The sequence below is a fragment of the Mobula hypostoma genome, chromosome 8 (assembly GCF_963921235.1).
Source record: "Mobula hypostoma chromosome 8, sMobHyp1.1, whole genome shotgun sequence".
NCBI lineage: Eukaryota > Metazoa > Chordata > Chondrichthyes > Myliobatiformes > Myliobatidae > Mobula > Mobula hypostoma.
Window position 1 is genome coordinate 16404660 of NC_086104.1, and position 20705 is coordinate 16425364.

Here is a 20705-nt window from a genome sequence, read left to right on the forward strand (position 1 = left end):
TCTAGTAAAGAATATTTAAAATTCCATTTTCCCCATTGAGAATTAAAGCAATAATGAATAATTAATATATTAATTTTGGTTATTTTGAACATTTTGCTCAAATTTACTTTACAAACATGAAATGAGACTTTTATTTTGAAATATACCCGATTTTTCAGTGATGGAAGAGCATTAAACGTCTATAGTTCACCTAGAAGCACAAATTAAGAGATAAAATATCACTATAATACTTGAAACTATAGACAATGTCTGTGGCAATTTACAATGTCAAGTTATTGCATTGATTTATGTCCATTCATATTGAAACTATTCAGAGACCAATTAAACCATGTAATATGATTTATATGCATTACATACATCAACTACTGTGTGATAGGAATTAAAGATTAACAAAATCTATTTAACTACACTGATACCTAATTTTAATTTTATATTGCAGTTTTATACCCTTTAATCTTATCACATTTTTAAAACCAGAAGATATAAATTTTGAATGCAAGAATAATTCAATATATTTTCTGTAAGTACATGTGCAACTGCTGCACTATACTTAATTTCGGAACACAAGAAAATCTGAACAAAAATATTTAAAACCCAGGTTTCTAAGCATTTCACCATATTGAAACTTCTAATTTATTGTGCTCAGGAGAATTAATCTTTGGTAATGAGTGCAATGATAATTCGAAAGCATCAAGGCTGGAGTTGCAATGCTGCCTTTTCCCTTCTATTTATTAACTGCCACATCATTATTGAATGAATATTGCTGACAAGTGTAAAGTCAGAGGAAAGCTTTTTTACCTATCCGTAACATTATGCATTGTAGCAAAGCCCCTCATGATTTGAATGTGGCTTTTAAATTGCTTTTGTTATTAGAAGGATAAAACTGAAATATAATTCCATGTTGCAAGAGATTCACGAAAATGCAACAATATTTTATAAGTTGTTAACAAATAGTAAGTTAACAAATTTCACGACATATGCCGGTGATTCAAGTACACAATCTACGTGGATGGTTTTTACACCAAGTATTGGTGATCACTTGGTTGTTTCTGACACACCGATCTTCATAAAACTTGCTGATATCCTCTTCATCCGCATCATTTGTTGGCGCATAGACTTGGATTATGCTAATAGTAAAAGAGTTACCCCTTAATTTAACTAAAAGCAGCTGATCGGATATCGCCCAAAATCCCATAAGATATTTTGATACTTGTTTGTTTAAAATAATTCCAACTCCATACATATGCTGTTGACCTCCAGAATACATCATCAGAGAACTATTCTTAATGAATTTTCCACTGTCGGTCCATCTAATTTCTGACAGGCCTAAGATATCAACTTCCAACCTTTTTATTTCATTTAATGTGTTGTCCAACTTTCCTTCTGGTAAAGTGTACAGATGTTCCATGTTGCTACCCTTAGCCTTTCCCTGTTGCTTACAGTCTCTGGATGACAGTCTGGTGTCATCTGCAGCACATGACTACCCCTACCTAGCGAGGTGATCTGTTGATTAGTATCAACCCTATTCACACTGTTGTCTGGTTCCCTTCTTTTGCTTCTTTCCATGATTGACTAGGTGGAAATTTCAACAGTGGTTCCATTACCATCAATGAATGCTTTAGAAATAACTAGACAACGGGGTGACCCGTTGGGGCACCCTTTGAGAGAAGGGTAGTGTAGTCTGATGTGACCAGAATGAACATTAAATTTTTCTGAATGCCATTGGTATTGCTTTGTTTTGGAAACTGAAGTAGAAAACCTCAGTTTATTAAAGAAGAATGATGCGTAGCAAAGCAAATATAGCTCCTCCTCATTTAATGAAGGACACTTTTGATGGCATCATTTCTGGTTTATCTGCCACTCTTGTGCCTCTCGTTGTCATTCTGGAGACGTGCAGTCCTTTCATCCCCCATCTCTTCATCCCTTCTGCTGTTTGTCTCTGATCCTGGAGACGTGCATGCCTCTCCTCCTCTGTCTCTTCTTCTCTCATCTTTTTTTGTCCTGACTCTTTGATCCTGGAGCCATGCAGCCCTGGCCTCATCTGATTCTTGTTCTCTCCCTCTCCTTGCCGCTTCCCGACGATGTTTGGCGTCATCTCTGGACTATAGTGTCCTCCTTCCCTTTCCATGCGGCATAATTAGGCTGACCATTTTTTTTTTACCCTAACGCTGGATAGAAGATACGAAGCAGTAACACCAAAGGATGCTGATTATTCTTGATGATGTGGTTGGTGCTCTCCTAAATGGATGTGATATAGTCACCGCTGTCCTTTGACTGCAGCAAAGGATTTTATGGGTGTCTCGAATACATCATTACAATAAGATTTAATTATCTCTTATTGATGGGTGGCAGTCTGATCTGTCCCAATCCTGCACATGCTGATGGTGATTAGCAAAATGTGACCCCTCGAAATAGAGCTGCCCTGCCCTTTTGCTCCGGTAGGTGTCGCTGCTGAGGCTGGCCATGTGCATGCATCGGGCTGTTGCGTCCCGATTTCCATGATGGCCGATCCGGTCACGGGTGAAAGCCAGCCTATTGATTTTTGGCGATTGAGCAATTTTATACGAATATATAACCCTGAACTTTGCCTGCATTCTGTAAGTTAGCGCATTTTAATTTGACTGAGCCAAAAAAAGTGCTGCTGTCTGCACCGTTTGTGCTAATTGGAGGTCACAAACAGATAGACAGAGCCACCTATTACCAAAGAAGAAATAACTAAAGCAATGAAAAGCATGAAACATGGTAAAGACACTGGACCTGATGAAACTTCAGTGGAAATGATACAAGCCCTAGAAGATCTGGGCATAGATATTCTTTTTGAAGTTTAATGGCATATATGAGTCTGGTATATTGCCTGACGATCTCTAGAAATCAGTATTTATAACTCTGCTAAAAATTCTTGGAATTATTGACTGCGAAAATTATAGAACAATCAGTCTTGTGAGTCACATAATAAAGATTTTGTTAAGAATTGTTCTGAGTCGAATTAAAAACAAGTCCAGAAACTTCTAAATTGCAATATGGGTCTATTGAGGATAGAGGAACTAGGAACGCAATTTTCATACTACGAATGCTTTCAGAAAGAGCAATTGAATATCAAAATGATGTCTTTTTATGTTTTATTGATTTCACTAAATTATTCGACAAAGTGCAACATGAAAAATTATTTCAAATTCTCGCTAAACATTGACGGAAGGGACCAACAACTGCTTCAAAATTTATATTGGAATTAAACGGTGTGGTAAAAATTGATGATAATATAAGTTGTTGGACTAAAATTCAGAGGAGTTAGACAGGATGCGTTGCCTCACCGGAATTATTTAATATCTATAGTGAAATGATTATCAGAGAAATAGAAGACCTAGATGGGATAAAAATTGGAGGTGTTAACATCAACAATAAGATATGTAGACAATACCATCCGGATAGCAAGTGCTGCAGAAGACCTACAAATCCTTCTAGATAAAGTAGTACAAACAAGTGCAGATTTTGGTCTAACTATCAACTGTTAAAAAAACCAAATGTATGGTAATATCAAAACATCAGGATACTCCCAACTGTATGCTTCCGAAACATGGACTATAACACCAGAACTCCAAAGAAACTTAGAAGCAACAGAAATGTGGTTTCTTTGAAGAATGCTGAAAATATCATATAGAGATAGGGTAACCAATGAGACAGTACTCCAACGTACACATACAAAAAGATCTTTAATGAGAACATTAAATGAGAGGAAACTTAAATTCCTGGGTCATGTCATCAGAAAGGGAGAAATAGAATGCCTTACATTACAAGGTCGTATGCCTGGGAAACACGGAAGAGGAAGGCAAAGAAGAAAATATACGGACACTGTGAAAGAACTAACAGATCTGAGTGTGCGAGATATCATTGTTGCTGCGAGGGATCGTTCGATGTGGACAGCCATGAGCACCCAAGTGTGTAACGCGCAAGGCATGTGAAGAAGATGATGTTGCCAGTGATAGTAAACCTGACTCTGATTCTGTATTGCATGTATTACAATTAAAGTCATGAAATTAAAATTTCTGACAATTTTATTTCTTGTACTGTTAACTTACAACATTAATTGCCCATTTAATCTTCACCCTTCCCACGATTTAGGGCCATAGGCATTTCTTTTCCCAGGCAAGAGATAAATTAACTTGTACATTTATCAATTAGTGCATTATATTCTCTGACTGTAATGTGGTATCTTCTGAAAAAGGATGACAGAAAATATATGGCGACCACTTTTGCAACTAGACTGTAAAAATGACCCCAAGTTTCTGGTCAGTTATGACTTTATTCCATTCCCACTCTGAACACTTTGTCTCAACGTTATGGTTCCCATAAAGATACATATTATTTAGAAGCACAGTATCTCATCTTTTGACTAAGCACGTTGGATTTTTCCAGGTTCCATAAGGTCTCCGGAATACCAAATTATGCTTGATCTAGATTCATTTTCTTTTTGTTTTTTCACTCAAATTATGACCATCTGCTTTTGTCTTGGTTCCTCATTTCTTTTGCTATTTAATATCTGCTGCCTTCCATTCTAAAGTTTTTTTTAAACTCCTTTAGCCTATTTCTCCATCTTAAAAAACTTTTTGATTTGTCTGCTTTTACCACTTTGTAACTTAAGACATTAATTCTGTATTTTTTCTTCATAGCTGTTGCTGACCTGTTAAATATTTCCATCATGACCTGCTTTCATAGAATAATTTGGTCTATTATTTCATAAGCTTCACAGCAATATTTATAGAACAGTACAGCACAGGATGGGCCCTTCAGACCACAATGTTGTGCCAACCGAAATAAACCTACTCCATGATCAATCTAACCCTTCTGTCCTGCAGAGCCTATAACCCTCCAATTTTCTTCCATCAATATGCCCACTTAGGAATCTCTCACTGTATCAGCCTCTCCTACCATCCGTGGCAGTGCATTCCATACTCTGTGTAAAAAAACCTACCTCTGATATAGATAGGTACTTTATTGATCTCAAAGGAAATTAGTGTCACAGTAGCATTACAAGTACAGATATACAAGTATTAGAAGAGAAGTAAGAAAGAATAAAAAAATAAGTTACCTCAAACAGTCTAACAGGAGGTTACTTCCATGGCTACAATATTGACTATTATAGAGCCGAATGACCCAGGGCAAGAATGGTTCTTTGGAGCTGCACAGTTGTATTAGTCTATTACTGAAAGTGCTCCTCTGTTCTGCAAAGGGTGTGAAACATTGTCCAGAATTGCCAGGATTTTCCATAGGGTCCTTTGTTCTACCACAGCCTCCAGTGTGTCTAGTTTGACTCCTCTAACAGAGCCTACCTTTCTAATCACTTTATTGAGCCTGTTGGCATCTCCCGTGTTGGTGCCATTGCCCCAGCACACCACCCCATAGAAGATTGTACTGGCCACAACAGACTGATAGAACACGTGAAGGAGAGACTAGTGTACTCCAAAGGACCTCAATCTCCTCAGGAAGTACAGCAACTCTGGCCCTTCTTGTACTCAGCCTCTCTGTTGGTGCTTCACTGAAGTCTGACATCCAGGTGCACCCTAAGGTACTTGTAGGTCCTCACCACATCCACATCCTCACCATCAATAGTAACAGGGAGCAATGCAGGTTTAGTCTTCCTAAAGTCCATCACCATTTCCTTTGTCTTACTAAAGTTGAGCTACAGGTCATTCAGCTTGCACCATTCGACAAAGTCCTCCACCAGGGCCATATATTCATCTACTTGTCCTCCTTTCATATACCCAACTATTGCTGAGTCATCAGAGAATTTCTGCAGATGACATGACTCAGTGTTGTATCTAAACTTTGAGGTATACAGGGTAAGCAGGAAGGGAGCCAAAACAGTCCCCTGCTGACAGAGCTGCTTATAGCCATGTCTAACACACAGCTCTGAAGCGACACAAACTGTGGTCTGCCATTCAAATAGTCCATTATCCAGGGTACAATGGTAGTGCCAAACTGCATTGAACAGAGCTTTTCCCCCAGAAATGAGGGTTGTATGGTATTGAAGGCACTTGAGAAATCAAAAAACATGATCCTCACAGTGCTGTCCTGCTTACCTAAATGGGAGTAGGCTCTGTTCAGCAGGTAAATGACAGCTTCGCCGACTCCAATGTGCTCCTGGTATGAAAACTGCAAGGGATTCAGAGTTGATCTGACCAGGGGTTGGAAGTGAGCCAGGATCAGCGTCTCTATCATTTCCATGCTGTGTGAGGTCAGGGCTACTGGATGGTAGTCATTCACGACTTTCGGTTGGCCCATCATGTGTGGTCCCTGTACTCAAAATGTTTTCCACTCTGTTGGGACCTTTTCCAGGCTGAGACTCAGATAGAAAATACGCTGGAGAACTCCAGACAGCTGCTCAGCACACTCCTTCAGGACGTAGGAGTTCCCACGATCTGGTCCCAATGCTTTGACGTGTCTGAGTTTCCCGAGAGCCCATCTCACCTGCTCAATAGTGAAGGTGGGTTCATAATGATTGGGAGTTGGTGGTAAGTGGGGTCTGGGGGAGGTGAAGATCGGGATGATAGCAGTTGGTGTGTGGATGGTAGATGAAGGGCACATGAAGATGAGGGGATGTAGACAGTGGTAGTCTGTGTTGTTCAACCACGTATTGAACTGGAGGAGGGAGGAAGGAGGAGGGGAAGCGCTGAGGGAGCATTGGGTGCCTCAGCACCAGGACTGATGTGTTGGGGGGGGAGCGGGTGTTGTACAGGAGAGCAATTGTCAAACCTCTTGAAGAATTGGTTTAACTCATTCATGACTGTGTTCCGAGGCTCTACAACTAGGCTGACTGAAGCCGGTGATGCTCTTCGTGCCTCTCCACACCTCCCATGTGCTACTCTGCCCAAACTTGTTCTCCAGCTCTCTCCTGTATTCCTCTTCAGCCACCTTGATCTTCTTCTTTGGTTCCCTCTGCACAAGTTTCAATTCCTCCCTCTCTCCTGATCTAAAAGGCTTTCTTTTTGTGGTTGAGAAGAGCAATTTGAATACTAGTGACCATGGTTTTTTGTTAGGGAAACAGCAAACAGTCTTTGACTGTATTACAGTGTCTGCACAGAAGTTGGCGTGGTCAGTGATGCCATCAGTAAATCCATTAATGTTCTCCCCATATGGTTCACAAAGCACATTCCAAACAGTAACCTCAAAGCAGCCCTTCAAGGCCTCAATGGCTTCTGGAGACCATTTCTTTACCATCTTGGTAGTAGTTAGCTGTTGCTATACTTTGGGCTCACACAAGGGAATGAGGTGACCCAGGTTATGATCTGATCTTCCAAGTGGGGGGAGAGCTGTGGAGCTGTATGCATCTTTAACATTTGCATACAGGAGATCCAATGTTTATCTTCTCTTGTATGACACTTGACATAGTGATCACAGGTGGATTGGTGTTATCGAAAGAGAAACATGGTTGAAGTTTCCTGACACTGCAATGAACACATTAGGGTATTGAGTCTGGAGTCTCACGATGATAGTGTGCATGATATCACACACAGCATCAGGATGGCGGAATGTAGACAGCAAGCAATATGGGATGGCTGAACTCATGCAGTACATTAAACATACACAAACTCACAGCAAGCAGTTCAATGTCTGGACTGCAAATTCATTCTTTCGCAGAAATATGACCGGGATCACACCGGGGTTCACAAGCACAAGATGCTGCCTTTCTGAGCCATTACTCTTTGAAAATGTCTTGGATACTACAGAGACTAGCTGACTAATTTTACAACTTTCCATTGCTTCATTCGATTCTGAGCAAAATGCACCCCCCCCCCCCGCCCCATACCAGTCAGAGATGCTAGTTGGGAAAATATTAGAGCTGATTGTTAAGGATGTGGTTGCGAGGTACTTGGAGGCACATGATAAAATAGGCCAAAGTCAGCACACTTTCCTCAAGGGAAAATCTTGCTTGACAAGTCTGTTGGAGTTCTCTGGGGAAATAACACGGAGGACATAGGAGAATCGGTAGATATTGTGCACTTGGATTTTCCAAAGGCCTTTGACAAGGAGCCACTCATGAAGCTGTTTATCAAGTTAAGAGCAACTGGTATTGCAGGAAAGATATGAGCATGGATAAAGCATTGGCTGATTGGCAGGATGCAAAGAGTGGGAAGAAAGGGACCCTTTTCTGGTTGGTATTCCACAGGGGTCTTGGTTAGGACTGCTTTTTATGTTCTATGTCAATAACTTGGGTGATGGAACGGATTGCTTTGTAGCAAAGTTTGCAGATGATATGAAGATAGGTGAGGATGTAGATAGACTGCAGAAGGATTTAGACAGATTAGGAGAATGTGTAAAGAAGTGGCAGATGGAATACAGTATTGGGAAGTGTATGGTCATGCACTTTGGAAGAAAGTATAGACTATTTTCAAAATAGAGAGAAAATTCAAAAATCTGAGGTGCAAAGGGACTTGGGAGTCCTTGTGCAGGATTCCCTAAAGGTTAATTGCAGCTTGAGACTATGGTGAGGAAGGCGAAAACAATGTAAGCATTCATTTTAAGAGGACTAGTATATAAAAGCAAGTATGCAAGGTTGAAACTTGATAAAGCACTGGTGAGGCCTCACTTGGAGTATTGTGAGCAGTTTTCAGCTGCTTATCTAATAAAGCAGCGGTCCCCAACCACTGGGCCGCAGACCGGTACGGGCCGCGAGGAAACGATATGATTCGGCGATAGGAGTCAGCTGCACCTTTCCTCATTCCCTGTCACGCCCACTGTTGAGCTTGAACGCACGCGCGGTCATTACACACGCGAGGTCATTACCCACGCGTCATCCATGTCAGCGCGGGAAGGAGATCAACTCCTCGAGCTTGCAAATGATGGTGGGCTGAAAAGTATGTTTGACATAACATCTCTGCCGGCATTCCGGATCAAAGTCAAGGCTAAATATCCTGAGATAGCCACGAAAACACTGAAAATGTTGCTTTCATTTCCAACATATCTCTACAATGAATGCAACAAAAACTAAATTGCAGAATAGACTGGACATAAGGATCCCCCCTTCGAGTATCGCTGTCTCCCATCACCCCTCGATGGGACCGCCTTGTTGCAGGAAAACAAGTATTCGGCCCAGGGCTCCCACTGATTCAGCGATATTGGTGTGTTGCAATGATTTTATATGTTCATACGGGGAAAATATGTGCTGTGTGTTTAATATCCAAACGTTACATAAAATGTTATGATGCTATTGACTTATACAAACATATAACAATTACAGCACGGAAACGGCCATCTCTGCCCTTCTAGTTCATGCTGAACGCTACTCTCACCTAGTCCCACCGATCTGCACTCAGCCCATAACCCTCCATTCCTTTCCTGTCCATATACCTATCCAATTTTTCTTTAAATGATAATATCGAACCTGCCTCTACCACTTCTACTGGAAGTTCGTTCAACACTTATTTCAAGCTCTCCTGTCCTTCCCTGATAATTGACTTATCACTATATTCATGCGAGGAAAATATGTGCTGTGTTTAATATTAAATTCATTAGATAAACCCTTTTAGAAACAAAATTGAGTGTATTAGCCACTTAGCACCAATATTCTGGTCGTGATTAACACTCCTCCCCCCCCCAAACAGAATCTCTAAAAACAGGAAAAGAAAAATCGGCACGTACCCGCATATGCACTGGTGCCGCGCAAGGTTTCATGGCCATTGTAGTCTTTCTCGGGGTAAACACAACCTATTTGACTACTACTCTATCCTGTTGGCAACCCTACTCCTCCCCACTTCCCCGGGGTCAGCTGTTCCGCAATGCAAAAAAGGTTGGGGACCCCTGTAATAAAGGATAGTGCTGACATTGAAGAACGTTCAAAGGAGGTTCACATAAATTATTCCAGGACTGAAAGACTTGCCGTATGAAGAGTGTTTGATGATTCTGGGCCTGTGCTCACTGGAAATCAGAAAAATGAGGGGTGACCTCATTGAAACCTATTGAATGGTGGAAGCTTTGATAGAGTGGATGTGGAGAGGATGTTTCCTATGGTGGGAGTGTCTGAGACAGAGCACATAGCCTAAAAATAGAGGAGTGTCCTTTTCGAACAGAGATGAGGAATTTCTTTAGTCAGAGAGTAGTGAAATCTGTGGAATCCATTACCACAGGAGGTTGTGGAAGCCAAGTCATTGGGTAAATTTAAGACAGAGATTAATACATTTTAATTAGTCAAGGCATAAAGGGATATGGGGAGAAGGCAGGAGATTGCAGCTGAGAGGGAAAACAGATCACCCATGTTGAAATGGCAGAGAAGACATGATGAGCCAAATGGCCTATATATTATAGTCTTATGGCTTTTACTTTGCAATAACATCCCAATCAAATGCCTTTTGGAAATCCAAGAGTTCATTCATTGGCTGACCTTTTAACCACACAGTGTATTACTTCTTCCAACAACTTAAATAGACATGACTTCTCACAAACCCCCAAATGAAGGAGTTTCTTCCCTTTATTTTTAAAGGTCAATTTATCACAATGAGATAATACCATCTCATTGCAGACTCTCCAGTTTAAGAAGCCATCTCTTCTCCAGTTATGCCTCCCCATCTCTCTCATTTTTCTCAGCTGCAATACTACATGATAACTCCCCACATTTTAACTTCTCATAGATACAAACAAAAACATTATGAAGATGATTTTTTTCAAGCAGATTTAGAAATAAATGTTCAGATATCTGCCTGCAGAAGTACCAACCTTCACAAATGTAAGAGAAATCTATCACTTTTAGGAACGTAAATGTCAAAATGGCAAATATTTTTCTCAGACTAATGATAAATGTCATTAGTTTTTGGTAATATAAATAGTCATGGACGTTAATCAGGAAACCAGACAGTGGGAAAAAAACCTAGATAAATGTAGATGTCAAGAGGATATATTATTTATAATTAGCAACTTATCATAGTTGATCCATTTATCCAAAGTTTTTTTTTACAATAACTGAAAGTAACTGATTTTGCAATAAGCAATAACTAAAAAAAGTACCCAGAAACTGAACCATAAATCAAAACTGAAAAATTCAAGCCCTTTAAATATACAACAAGGAAATTTTGCATCTGGTAACAAGTATGTGTGAAATAACAAATGGGTTTAGACAGTTGTTCCTTTGTGTTTTTGCCAAGGCTATTACCAAACATAGATGCAGTTCAGCTACAGTTTCATAGCAGTAACCTAACTTCCTATGTTGGTCTTAGTTCCAATCACAAGAAATTAAGTCACAGTTGGACAGGGTAGAGAAGGATGCTTATGACATGCTTCCCTTCGTAGGTTCGGGCAGAATAAAAAAGTAGAGACATCATGGGTCAACTCTACAAAACATTGATTAGATTGCAGTTGAAGTAACATGTGCAGTTCTGGTCAACACATTAAGTATGCAGCAGTGCTGGACAGAGTGCAAAGGAGATACATCAGGAGTCAAATACAATCACTATATTTAGGAGATATTAAAAAGGCATTTAAACAGGTAAGGTATTGAACATTACAGAGTTGATGTGGGTAAATAGATTAATGTAAATGGGCAAAAAGTAGTCATTGTTGTGATAGCTAAAGCACTTGTTTCTGTGTTGCACAACTATCACTGAAGTATGTGTGCAGGCTGTGTCATCTCTCCAAATTCTTGTTTCAGGCTAGGAGATCAAGAAAATTAACTCATTACTTTTTGAATAAACGAATACTACAGATGCTGGAACTATGAAATTTAAAAAAGTGAAAATCTCACATCAATTATCGTTGGTGAAAAGAAACATATTTAATATTTTGCAAATATTCTTTGTTTCTCTTTTCACAGCTGCTGCCTGACCTGCTGTGTGTTTCCACCATTTCCTGTTTTTATTATTATTTCTAGATGCTGGTCCATCTGGAATACAGTCTCAGCATTTCTTGGTGGAAAGCATCTCAGAGGGGCTCTAGCAAGACACACATTCAAGAAGCAATTAAAGGCTGTAGGCTATGAAGGATTTTGTCTACTGACATTAACGAAAGCTTCATGCATCCAGCTGAAATTTCCTTTCTTCACCTGTTTTATAATCCTTTCTTCAACAGCATTCAGGTTATATCACTAACAACACAGTTGCATGCATGGGAGTAGAGTATTGCTGCAGAGTATTGATGGGAGACTTAAAGACAATGAATTAGAGAACATCCTTACAAATTCTCAGTCACTTCCTCCCATCCAGTCCACCTAGCTGCTCCTACGAGCTTGTCTCATTATTCACACCGTTGCACTAATCTGCCACACAATGAGTTGATATAAATAACCTAGAATAGATTTAAAACATAAAAATGCTCAAAACACAAGTGGACCATTTCTTGTAAAAGATACTAACCTGATATAACTATTTCTTCCTCTGAAGATGAACCCAGAACAGTTATTTGGAATTGGAAGATTATCATTACATGTAGCAAGATACATTGAAAAACTAGTCTTGCATACTATTGATATGGATCAAATCATTACACAGTGCATTGAGATAGAACAAGGTGAAGCAATAACAGAATAAAGGGTAACAGTTGCAGAGAAAGTGTAGTGCAGGTGAACAATGAGGTGCAAGATCACAACAAGATAGACTGTCAAGTCAAGAGCCCATTTTATCATACTACAGAACTATAACAGCAGGGCAGAAGAGAAGAGTGACTGTCTGGGGTAGCTGGCTGTTTTACTGAGGCAGCAAGAATTATAGACAGAGTCCATGGATGAAAGGCTGGGTTCCATGATGTGCTGTGCTGTGTCGACAACTCTATAGAGTTCCTTATTTTGGATTTCCAACGGCTATGGAATTGTGCTTTTGCAGTATAGAATGATTATCAGTCACATGGAATGACAATTGAAGACTACTTCATAAGTAGGTATACCTGTAAACCTACTCAATTTGTATATTCAAAGTCAATGTCATTGTAATGCCTAATTCCATTTTTTCACTGTAATTCTTCCCTAATCGAAATCATGAAAATTTGGCTTTTTCTTAGACATTTTGATGAGGGAAAATTGAGTTTAGTCAGGGGCGGCGCTAAGGTGGTGCTATGGCCCCAGCAGAAATTGCAATAGCACCAGCGTAGCACCACCAAGAAATTAACTGAAATTTCACATACAAATTGCAGCTGCTTTGTTTTCTCTGTATAGTTTTGAATACAGCTTGTTTCTCCAGTTGATCTAGTGAAACAGTGCCCCCAATTACCATAACACCCACACAGCAATAAAGTTATAAACTCTGTCAGATCCACTGTCAGATTCACAGATTCATTGTCAATGTCTTGCCATTGCTGTCCTCAGATCAGTTAAGCTGATCTAAGATCACTTAAGGTGGTGATGTCACTCACTCTCACTCACGCGAGAGATTGATAGTATACATCCAGGCGCAGATCCATGGTCTCACGAGGCTAACAGAACACGAACACACACACACACACACACACACACACACACACACACACACACACACACACACACAGTACTTTTACAAGCTAACGTGGGCCTGGCACTTGCATTATTTTGGTGGCGTGAAAAATGGATCGATTTTTAGTGAGAAAATGACCTCATCCAGAGGAATCAGTGGTGTCCCAGCCTGAGCATGTCTTAATTGAAAGTGATATGCAGAAAGTAGCAAGTGGGGATGAAGACGACAGCAGTTCATCGAAGGAGTGTGAGGGCGAAGTAGAGGAACAAGAAACGGAGTGGGATTCGGAAGAGAACGTGGATAAAGCTGCTCCTAGTGCTAGTGGGAATACTGTTAGTGATGTTAGCCAGCAGCCTGAGAAAGGACCCCATCAGCCAGCATTGAAAAAGTACACTTCACTGCTTGCAACAAGTTTGACAATCAGAAAGGAATTTTATTCGTGGCTGGTTTGACTGACTGGAATATTCGATCACGAAAGATATTACGTTCTGCCTCACATGCAGGCATTTCCTGAGTGGAGGACATGGGTTCCATTCTGAGTCCACCTTCACTGTCACTAGTTTCCGCAACTGGTGGAAGGCGACAACAGCTTTCAAAATCCACCATGTAAGTGCAGCTCATAAGTTTGCTATGGAGGTGCGGGCCGAATTCAGATTGAGAAAACCAGACAGTTCAAGATTGGGAAATATGCTTGACAAAGGACATGCAAAGACTGTCCAAGAAAATCGTGAGTATATGAGAGCTGTGGTTGAGTCTCTGGCAAGGACAGACAGAGAATGACACAGTGGAATTTCTAGCTCTAATGAGACCCTACCACGATGCATTTATAGATTTATACAAACTAATCTGCGTATCACTGACTGTAGCTGTGACATCTGCCTCATGCAAATGGAGTTTCTCTTGCCTCAGACGCCTCAAAAACTACCTGAGGAATAGCAGCGGCGATGCTCGGAACAGCAACTTGGCCCTGTTGGCCATAAACAGCCAGAGGACCAAAGCACTTGACATCCAGAAAATCATTGATGCTTTTACCACCAATCACAACAACAGACGGATTGTGCTTCTCTGAAAACATCAATGGTCAATGCAGTTGATTTTGTAAAAATTTGGGCTAAGACTAATGCTGATTATTATTATTATTTTGTGGTGGATACCCCATAGTCCTTATGTTTCCTGTAAATCCTAAAATATTACATTTACTGCTATTAAGCCTACTGGTTTTGCTTAGACTTCCAAGCGGTGATTCTGTTGATTTTTGTTTTAAATTAAGTAGCTGAATTAATCGAGGTATTGCAGGGTCAGAGTACGATTTATCCAACTCCTGGTAAAGCCTTGCATCTGTTGTTTGCCTTATTTGACTTTAATAACAGTGTATCTTTTGGCATTGTCGATCTATGTAATGCGAATAACAGTGGACATTGTGGGTTAGTGTGTTTTTCAGTCGAAAAGCAGGCATTTGACGCTGATTGCGGGATTGGTGCGTGATTCACGTTGTGCGCTGTGGGTCGGATGCTCTGTTGTTTGTTTATTTATGCTGTATGTGGCCCAGGTTGTCTCCAATGCTGTTGACACTGTCACAGTTCACTTCTATATTATATCTATCAATTGCTGTTGCTTGTGAATCAACAGAGGCATTTATAGTAGGCATATAATGCTTGAATCTGACTTTTGAATGCCACGTGTCTGACCTTGCGAATACATATTACCATAGGGTACATCCCTCAGCACCATCACTGAATACTTCAGCCCCACTGTAGCACCAGCAAGAAAAAACATCTGGCACCGCCACTGAGTTTAGTGTAGGTTAATGATGGCATGTCAAGAATGTGCTTGAAAGAATAAGAACTACTTGTAAGCAGCTCACGGAAGCACTCAGTGGGAGGATCGTCTCAGGTGGATTTTCAATTATTTATAATAACATGTGTGGCTCAGTATAGAATCGTGGCCATTGTGTCCATCAGCTGACTCGGAGACAAACTGTGAGAGGGTAAGGCAAGAGCTTTTTTCCCGTGACCTTTCTGCCAATCACATGCCTGCTAACTACCAATGCACAGTGTTGGATTTGAACTAATGAATGCAACTATCAAATACTGTACATCATTGTGGTACTTCCCTCTAAAAAGGTCATCGGACAAGTGGAATCATTTGGGTCTTCGAAATGACAAGTGTAAAACATTATGTTCATGGACAAGGTAACAAGGATACACATTTAGCCACTTGCTTGGTCCAAAGCAGATCAAGGCATCAGAGCAGTGTAATACAACTAAGAGATTTACATATGAAAATAATGCCATCTTTATAATTGGGAAACTAGTGAGCAAATCTGTGACCACAAAGCAGCCACATCTTGCCTGTTGCTGTAGATGTGATTGAATATCACAATCCCTTATAAAAATATATTATTTAATATATAATAATAAGTCTTTGTGACATTGCAGGAATGGCTGGAAGTGAATGTGAATTGGGGTATCAATGGCTAAGTGCTATAGGCCATGGGCACAATCTTAACAGCATGCACATGTTAAACGCATTTTCATCTTGGTCCATGTACCTCCCTAGCTAAATTCCTTGGCTGGTATTGTAGCCTAGACCTTGGTCACACCCTGAATTGCACCACATGTGTGTGTTTCACCTTTGTCAACATTTCCTTCTGTAAAGTGGAGTAGCAAATTCAGAGGTAATCTGAACAATTTTCTGGACCTGTGGATATTACCAGTGGTTAGTAAGGGGTAATACAAAGGTCACAATTGGTGTTGTATAAATACATAATTTATTTCACAATGTACATCTCTGCCCGTAACAAAATGGAACAAATCTCTCGTTCAGCAACAATTCAGTGTAAGCAAAATTGAGCTTCTGGCCCCATATCTTCACATTCAAATTGACTGAACTATAGAATAGATATCAAGTCAACAGAAAAATTTAAAATGGATTGCAAATTTGAAGAAGGTTTTATATTTGGGAAAAGGGCAAAATCCTTTTGAATTCTTAACGAAAATAGGGAAGAAAGGATAGCTTCTTTTGCTTGTTCCCCTGTTTGTTCATTTAATAGATACTGACTGTAGAAGTGCCTAAAATTTAATCTGGCACACAAGGATAGTAGAAATACATTATTACTTTGCTATATTGTTTCGGCGAGAAGAAAAATTATTTTTAATTAAAAGTACAAAGAGCTAACAGCTCATTATTAACTTATTTGAGAAATAAATACACTGGAACCAACCTTGAAAAGTTTGACCTCTGCCTCCAAATGCCGGATGTATTCTGATCGGTTGTTAAGAATACGTACCAGATCTTGAACAGACGGTGAGTGATCGGAATCTTCTTCTGGTCTCTGTATATAAAATAAGTCAAAACATTTGTAAATAATTATTCTCTATTTACCAAACTTAACAATTTAAGTAACTTCACAAATACAAGTGATTTACTTTCTACACAATTTAGTTTCTCCTCCATCCTTATAGGATGTTGTACAAAAGGATCTACTGGTAAAAAATTGGTAATTGTCATTTTACATCAGAATCGTGACCTTGTTATTGTTGCTAAACAAAAGAGGGCCGAAGGGTTTTGGCGGAAACATCGACTGTTCTCTTTTCCATAGATGCTGCCTGGCCTGCTGAGTTCCTCCAGCATTACTTGGATTTTCAGCATCTGCAGATTTTCTCTTGTTTTCGAATGACTTCTGCTATTTTGGTAAGTAGCTCAAAAAAATAATTATGCTGTTTTTAGATACACTAGCCTATTTTAACACGTTATAATGTCTTAATGTTTGATAATGATGACAGATATTGTAAAAATAGTAAATGAAAAGACAGCAGATATTAACTCCGCATTAAAATGGTGCAAGACTAAGGGCTGATTTATATTTCTGTGTCAAATTGACGCCGTAGGTATGGCGTAGCCGTGAACCCTATGCAGTGCCTACACGGATCCCTAGCCGTAGCCGGACGCGCACCTCTCCCAAAATGTAACTACGCGTCACGACAACGCAGAACGCAACAGCTGTGACTAGTCCGCTTGGTAGCATCGGGCGACTGAAGGGCAGGGAAGGAAACCTGGCTCTAATGCTTTCCATAAAGCTTTACAGACCTCCGAAATTATGGACGACACATTTTGCTTTTACAAAAAAAGACGCTCGCTTTAAACTTGTTTAGCTCGATAAAGACTACCATGACCACGAAGCCTTGCACGGGCAGGTGTGTGCGCATGCATGACGTGCGCGAATTGCAGAGCGACGCAGACGCACCAACGCACAAGTATAAATGCTCACAACACGCATAGGTTACGGCATCGATTTGACGCAGAAGTATAAATCAGCCTTCAGAAGCAAAACACATTGCTCAGTTATATCAAAAAATGCTAACTGTAAAGAATAGGCTGAAACCTTGCAGAATATGAAAGTCAGCACATTCATTTAGACTGCAGTATCATGTTTCAAACAGATAGGTTGTCTCAGACAGAACATCTGCATGATATGTAGCAGGATCATGCATCAACAATGCATTGTACTCGAACCAGAGTATAGGGTCAGAAAGCAGATTAACAGATATAGAGCACTAAAGAGAACTTGAAGCAATTGACATTTGTGATAAAAATGTTAGACCACTTGTAAAAGGATAACACTCAGTGTGCAAGCGAGTAAGAAATGAGAATAGGAGAGGCTCAATCTACAGAAGAAATGGCACAAGTAATCAAAGATGTACAAAGTGTGTTTTTGAAAGAATAGAAGCAAGTAAGCTACTGATTTCTAAAGCTACGACGAGAACAGTCTTAATCAGAAGAAAGGGAATCTGCACACACTCCATGAGCACTCGAAGTTTCTAACGTCTCAAAGAACTGACTGACTTGCTAAATACCGTTTCTTTTACTGGAGGCAACTTATTTTATAAATCAATGTTTTTTTAACAAATACATCTAATCCAAACTCATCAACCTTCAAAACCTGGAACAGCAAATGGGAAAAGTCGAGTATCCCTCTGCAAATGGACACTCGACTTTAGCAGAGAAAATTGGAAGCAACTTTTGCTCACAGGCCATGAACGCAGGGCGCACCACACCACTGCTTGCTTTGTCTCTTATTTTACTCAATGCATAGAAGACTGTGTGGCTAAGCTCAGCACCAATGCCATAAATTTGCCAACAATACGACTGTTGTTTGATGAATCACAGGTGTGATGAGTCGGCTAACTACAAGCTACTTGGTTGAGTGGTGCTGCAACAATATCCACCCATTCAATACCAGCAAAACTGAAGAGCTGATTGTTGACTTCAGAAAGGGGAATGAGAGCGGACACGTGCACATTTTGCGTTGGTTGATAGGCAGTGGAGATAATGAAGCAGTTTTAAGGATGACCTGTCCTGTAATATGCACATTGATGCAATGTTGAAGAAAGCGTGCCTGTGACTTTACTTTCGTAAGAGGTTGAGAAAGTTTGAAATGTCACTGAACACTAACAACCTCCCACAGATGAAACAGAGGATGCTGTCCAAGTTGCATGCCATCTTGGACAATGTCTCCCATCCACTACATAATGTACTGGCTGGGCACAGGAGTACATTCAGCCAGAGACTCATTCCACCGAGATGCAGCACAGAGCGTCATAGGAAGTCATTCCTGCCTGTGGCCATCAAACTTTACAACTCCTCCCTTGGAGGGTCAGACACCCTGAGCCAATAGGCTGGTCCTGGACTTATTTCCTGGCATAATTTACATATTACTATTTAATTATTTATGGTTTTATTACTATTTAATTATTTATGGTGCAACTGCAACGAAAACCAATTTCCCCCGGGATCAATAAAGTATGACTATGACTATGAATTGCTGAAAGCACCCTGACTGGTTTTCAGTAAAATGGCAGCGCACCTGGACATAGCAGTCGCTCCAGGTCCGATCAAAGGTGCAATTTCTCACCCTTCATGTCTTTTCTACAATCATAAGACAATGCAAGTTAATGAGAACAGCAGGTCTACCCCAACAGCGAGTTGCTCGACAGTGATGGAGCTGGACTTAATGTACCATAGATGTGTTGTCGCCTGGACTTGTTGCATACTGTTGATGTGCTAAGGCAGGGTGTGGTCTGAAAATGGTGCGAGCAATTGCCTTGGACATTTTTCTTGTGATCACGACCACCTGTAACGTAGAATACTGCAAGTCAGGTTCACTGGTTATTGGAAAGACTGACAGCAGGGAGCTGCATTGCCTGGGTTGTTGTGAGGACTAGGCCCTCGGATTGTGGGGTCGCTTGTTGCAGCCGCCCAGGAGACACCAAAGCAGTGTGGGAGACAGCCAGGGACTGAATGGCACTGCTGGAATCCGTACTGGGTTGGGGGCTGACCCCACTCTTTAGCGATGTCCTCTGGTGTTCACTCGAGGAAAAACAATCTGTATCAGAACAACATCCCCTGCACCATCATTCTATAGGCCATGCCATTCAGGGGCTTGGACTGTATTATTGTTTTTTGTGACTGTATGTTTTCTGCTAGCATAGCCATATATGTTATGTGCTGTGTTTTATGGGTAATGCGTTTTGCACCTTGGCCCTAGAAGAACCCTGCTTCATTGGGCTATTTCATGTCTTATTGAATGAGAATTAAATTTGAACTTGGTTGCATCATGGTCTGATAAGGCAATTCAAATATGCAGAAAGTTGCAGAATAGTTGTTGTGTCTATTTAATATGTAATTCATACTTTTCTTCTGAAGGCCGTTCAATCTGATGCTCTATGCCTGGAGTACTGCTGTAAGTTGTATTTCACTGCATCCACATGTGACAATAAACTCTACTTTGACTTGTACCATAACAGACCTACTTAGCTTAAATTGAATCTTGAAAGTAAAACAAACTATGAATTGGCAATGGATACGAATGTAGCTAGTAGCTCAAGTGCATTACTTTCAGCTTAAGGAGACAACTTGGTCTGCATGGATGAGTTGGGCTGAAAAGACTTTCTGAGCTGTTTGGAACAAAAATAAATTTGCTTGAGGAACTTAGGGGTTCGAGGAGCATCAGTAAGCATAAAGGATAAAAGTCAACAATTCTTTTCTTCCCACAGATGATGTTTGACCTACTGAGTTCCTCCACTAGATTCTTGAAGGGTCTCAACCAGAAACAAACTCTTTACTTCTTTCCATAGATGCCTGACCTGCTCAGTTCCTCTAGCATTTTATGAGTGTTATTCTGGCTTTCCAGCATCTGCAGAATCTGTGTTTATGTCCAGCAGATTCTTTTTTGTGACAAACTAGCATATTTTAATGTCTTTAAATAAATCAGCACAAGATGATTTAATGATTTTTAACATA

At 40.3% G+C, this 20705-nt stretch overlaps 1 protein-coding gene across 2 annotated transcripts in view; it reads right to left on the reverse strand.

Annotated features, from left to right (window-relative positions):
- The window catches only part of sdccag8 (SHH signaling and ciliogenesis regulator sdccag8), a 426566-nt gene that overhangs the window by 383380 nt on the left and 22481 nt on the right, over positions 1-20705 (reverse strand). For both annotated transcript variants that reach the window (XM_063055502.1, XM_063055503.1), the window contains exon 4: positions 16627-16737. In XM_063055502.1, coding sequence (XP_062911572.1) covers positions 16627-16737 — 111 coding nt within the window. The remainder of the gene's footprint in view (positions 1-16626; positions 16738-20705) is intronic.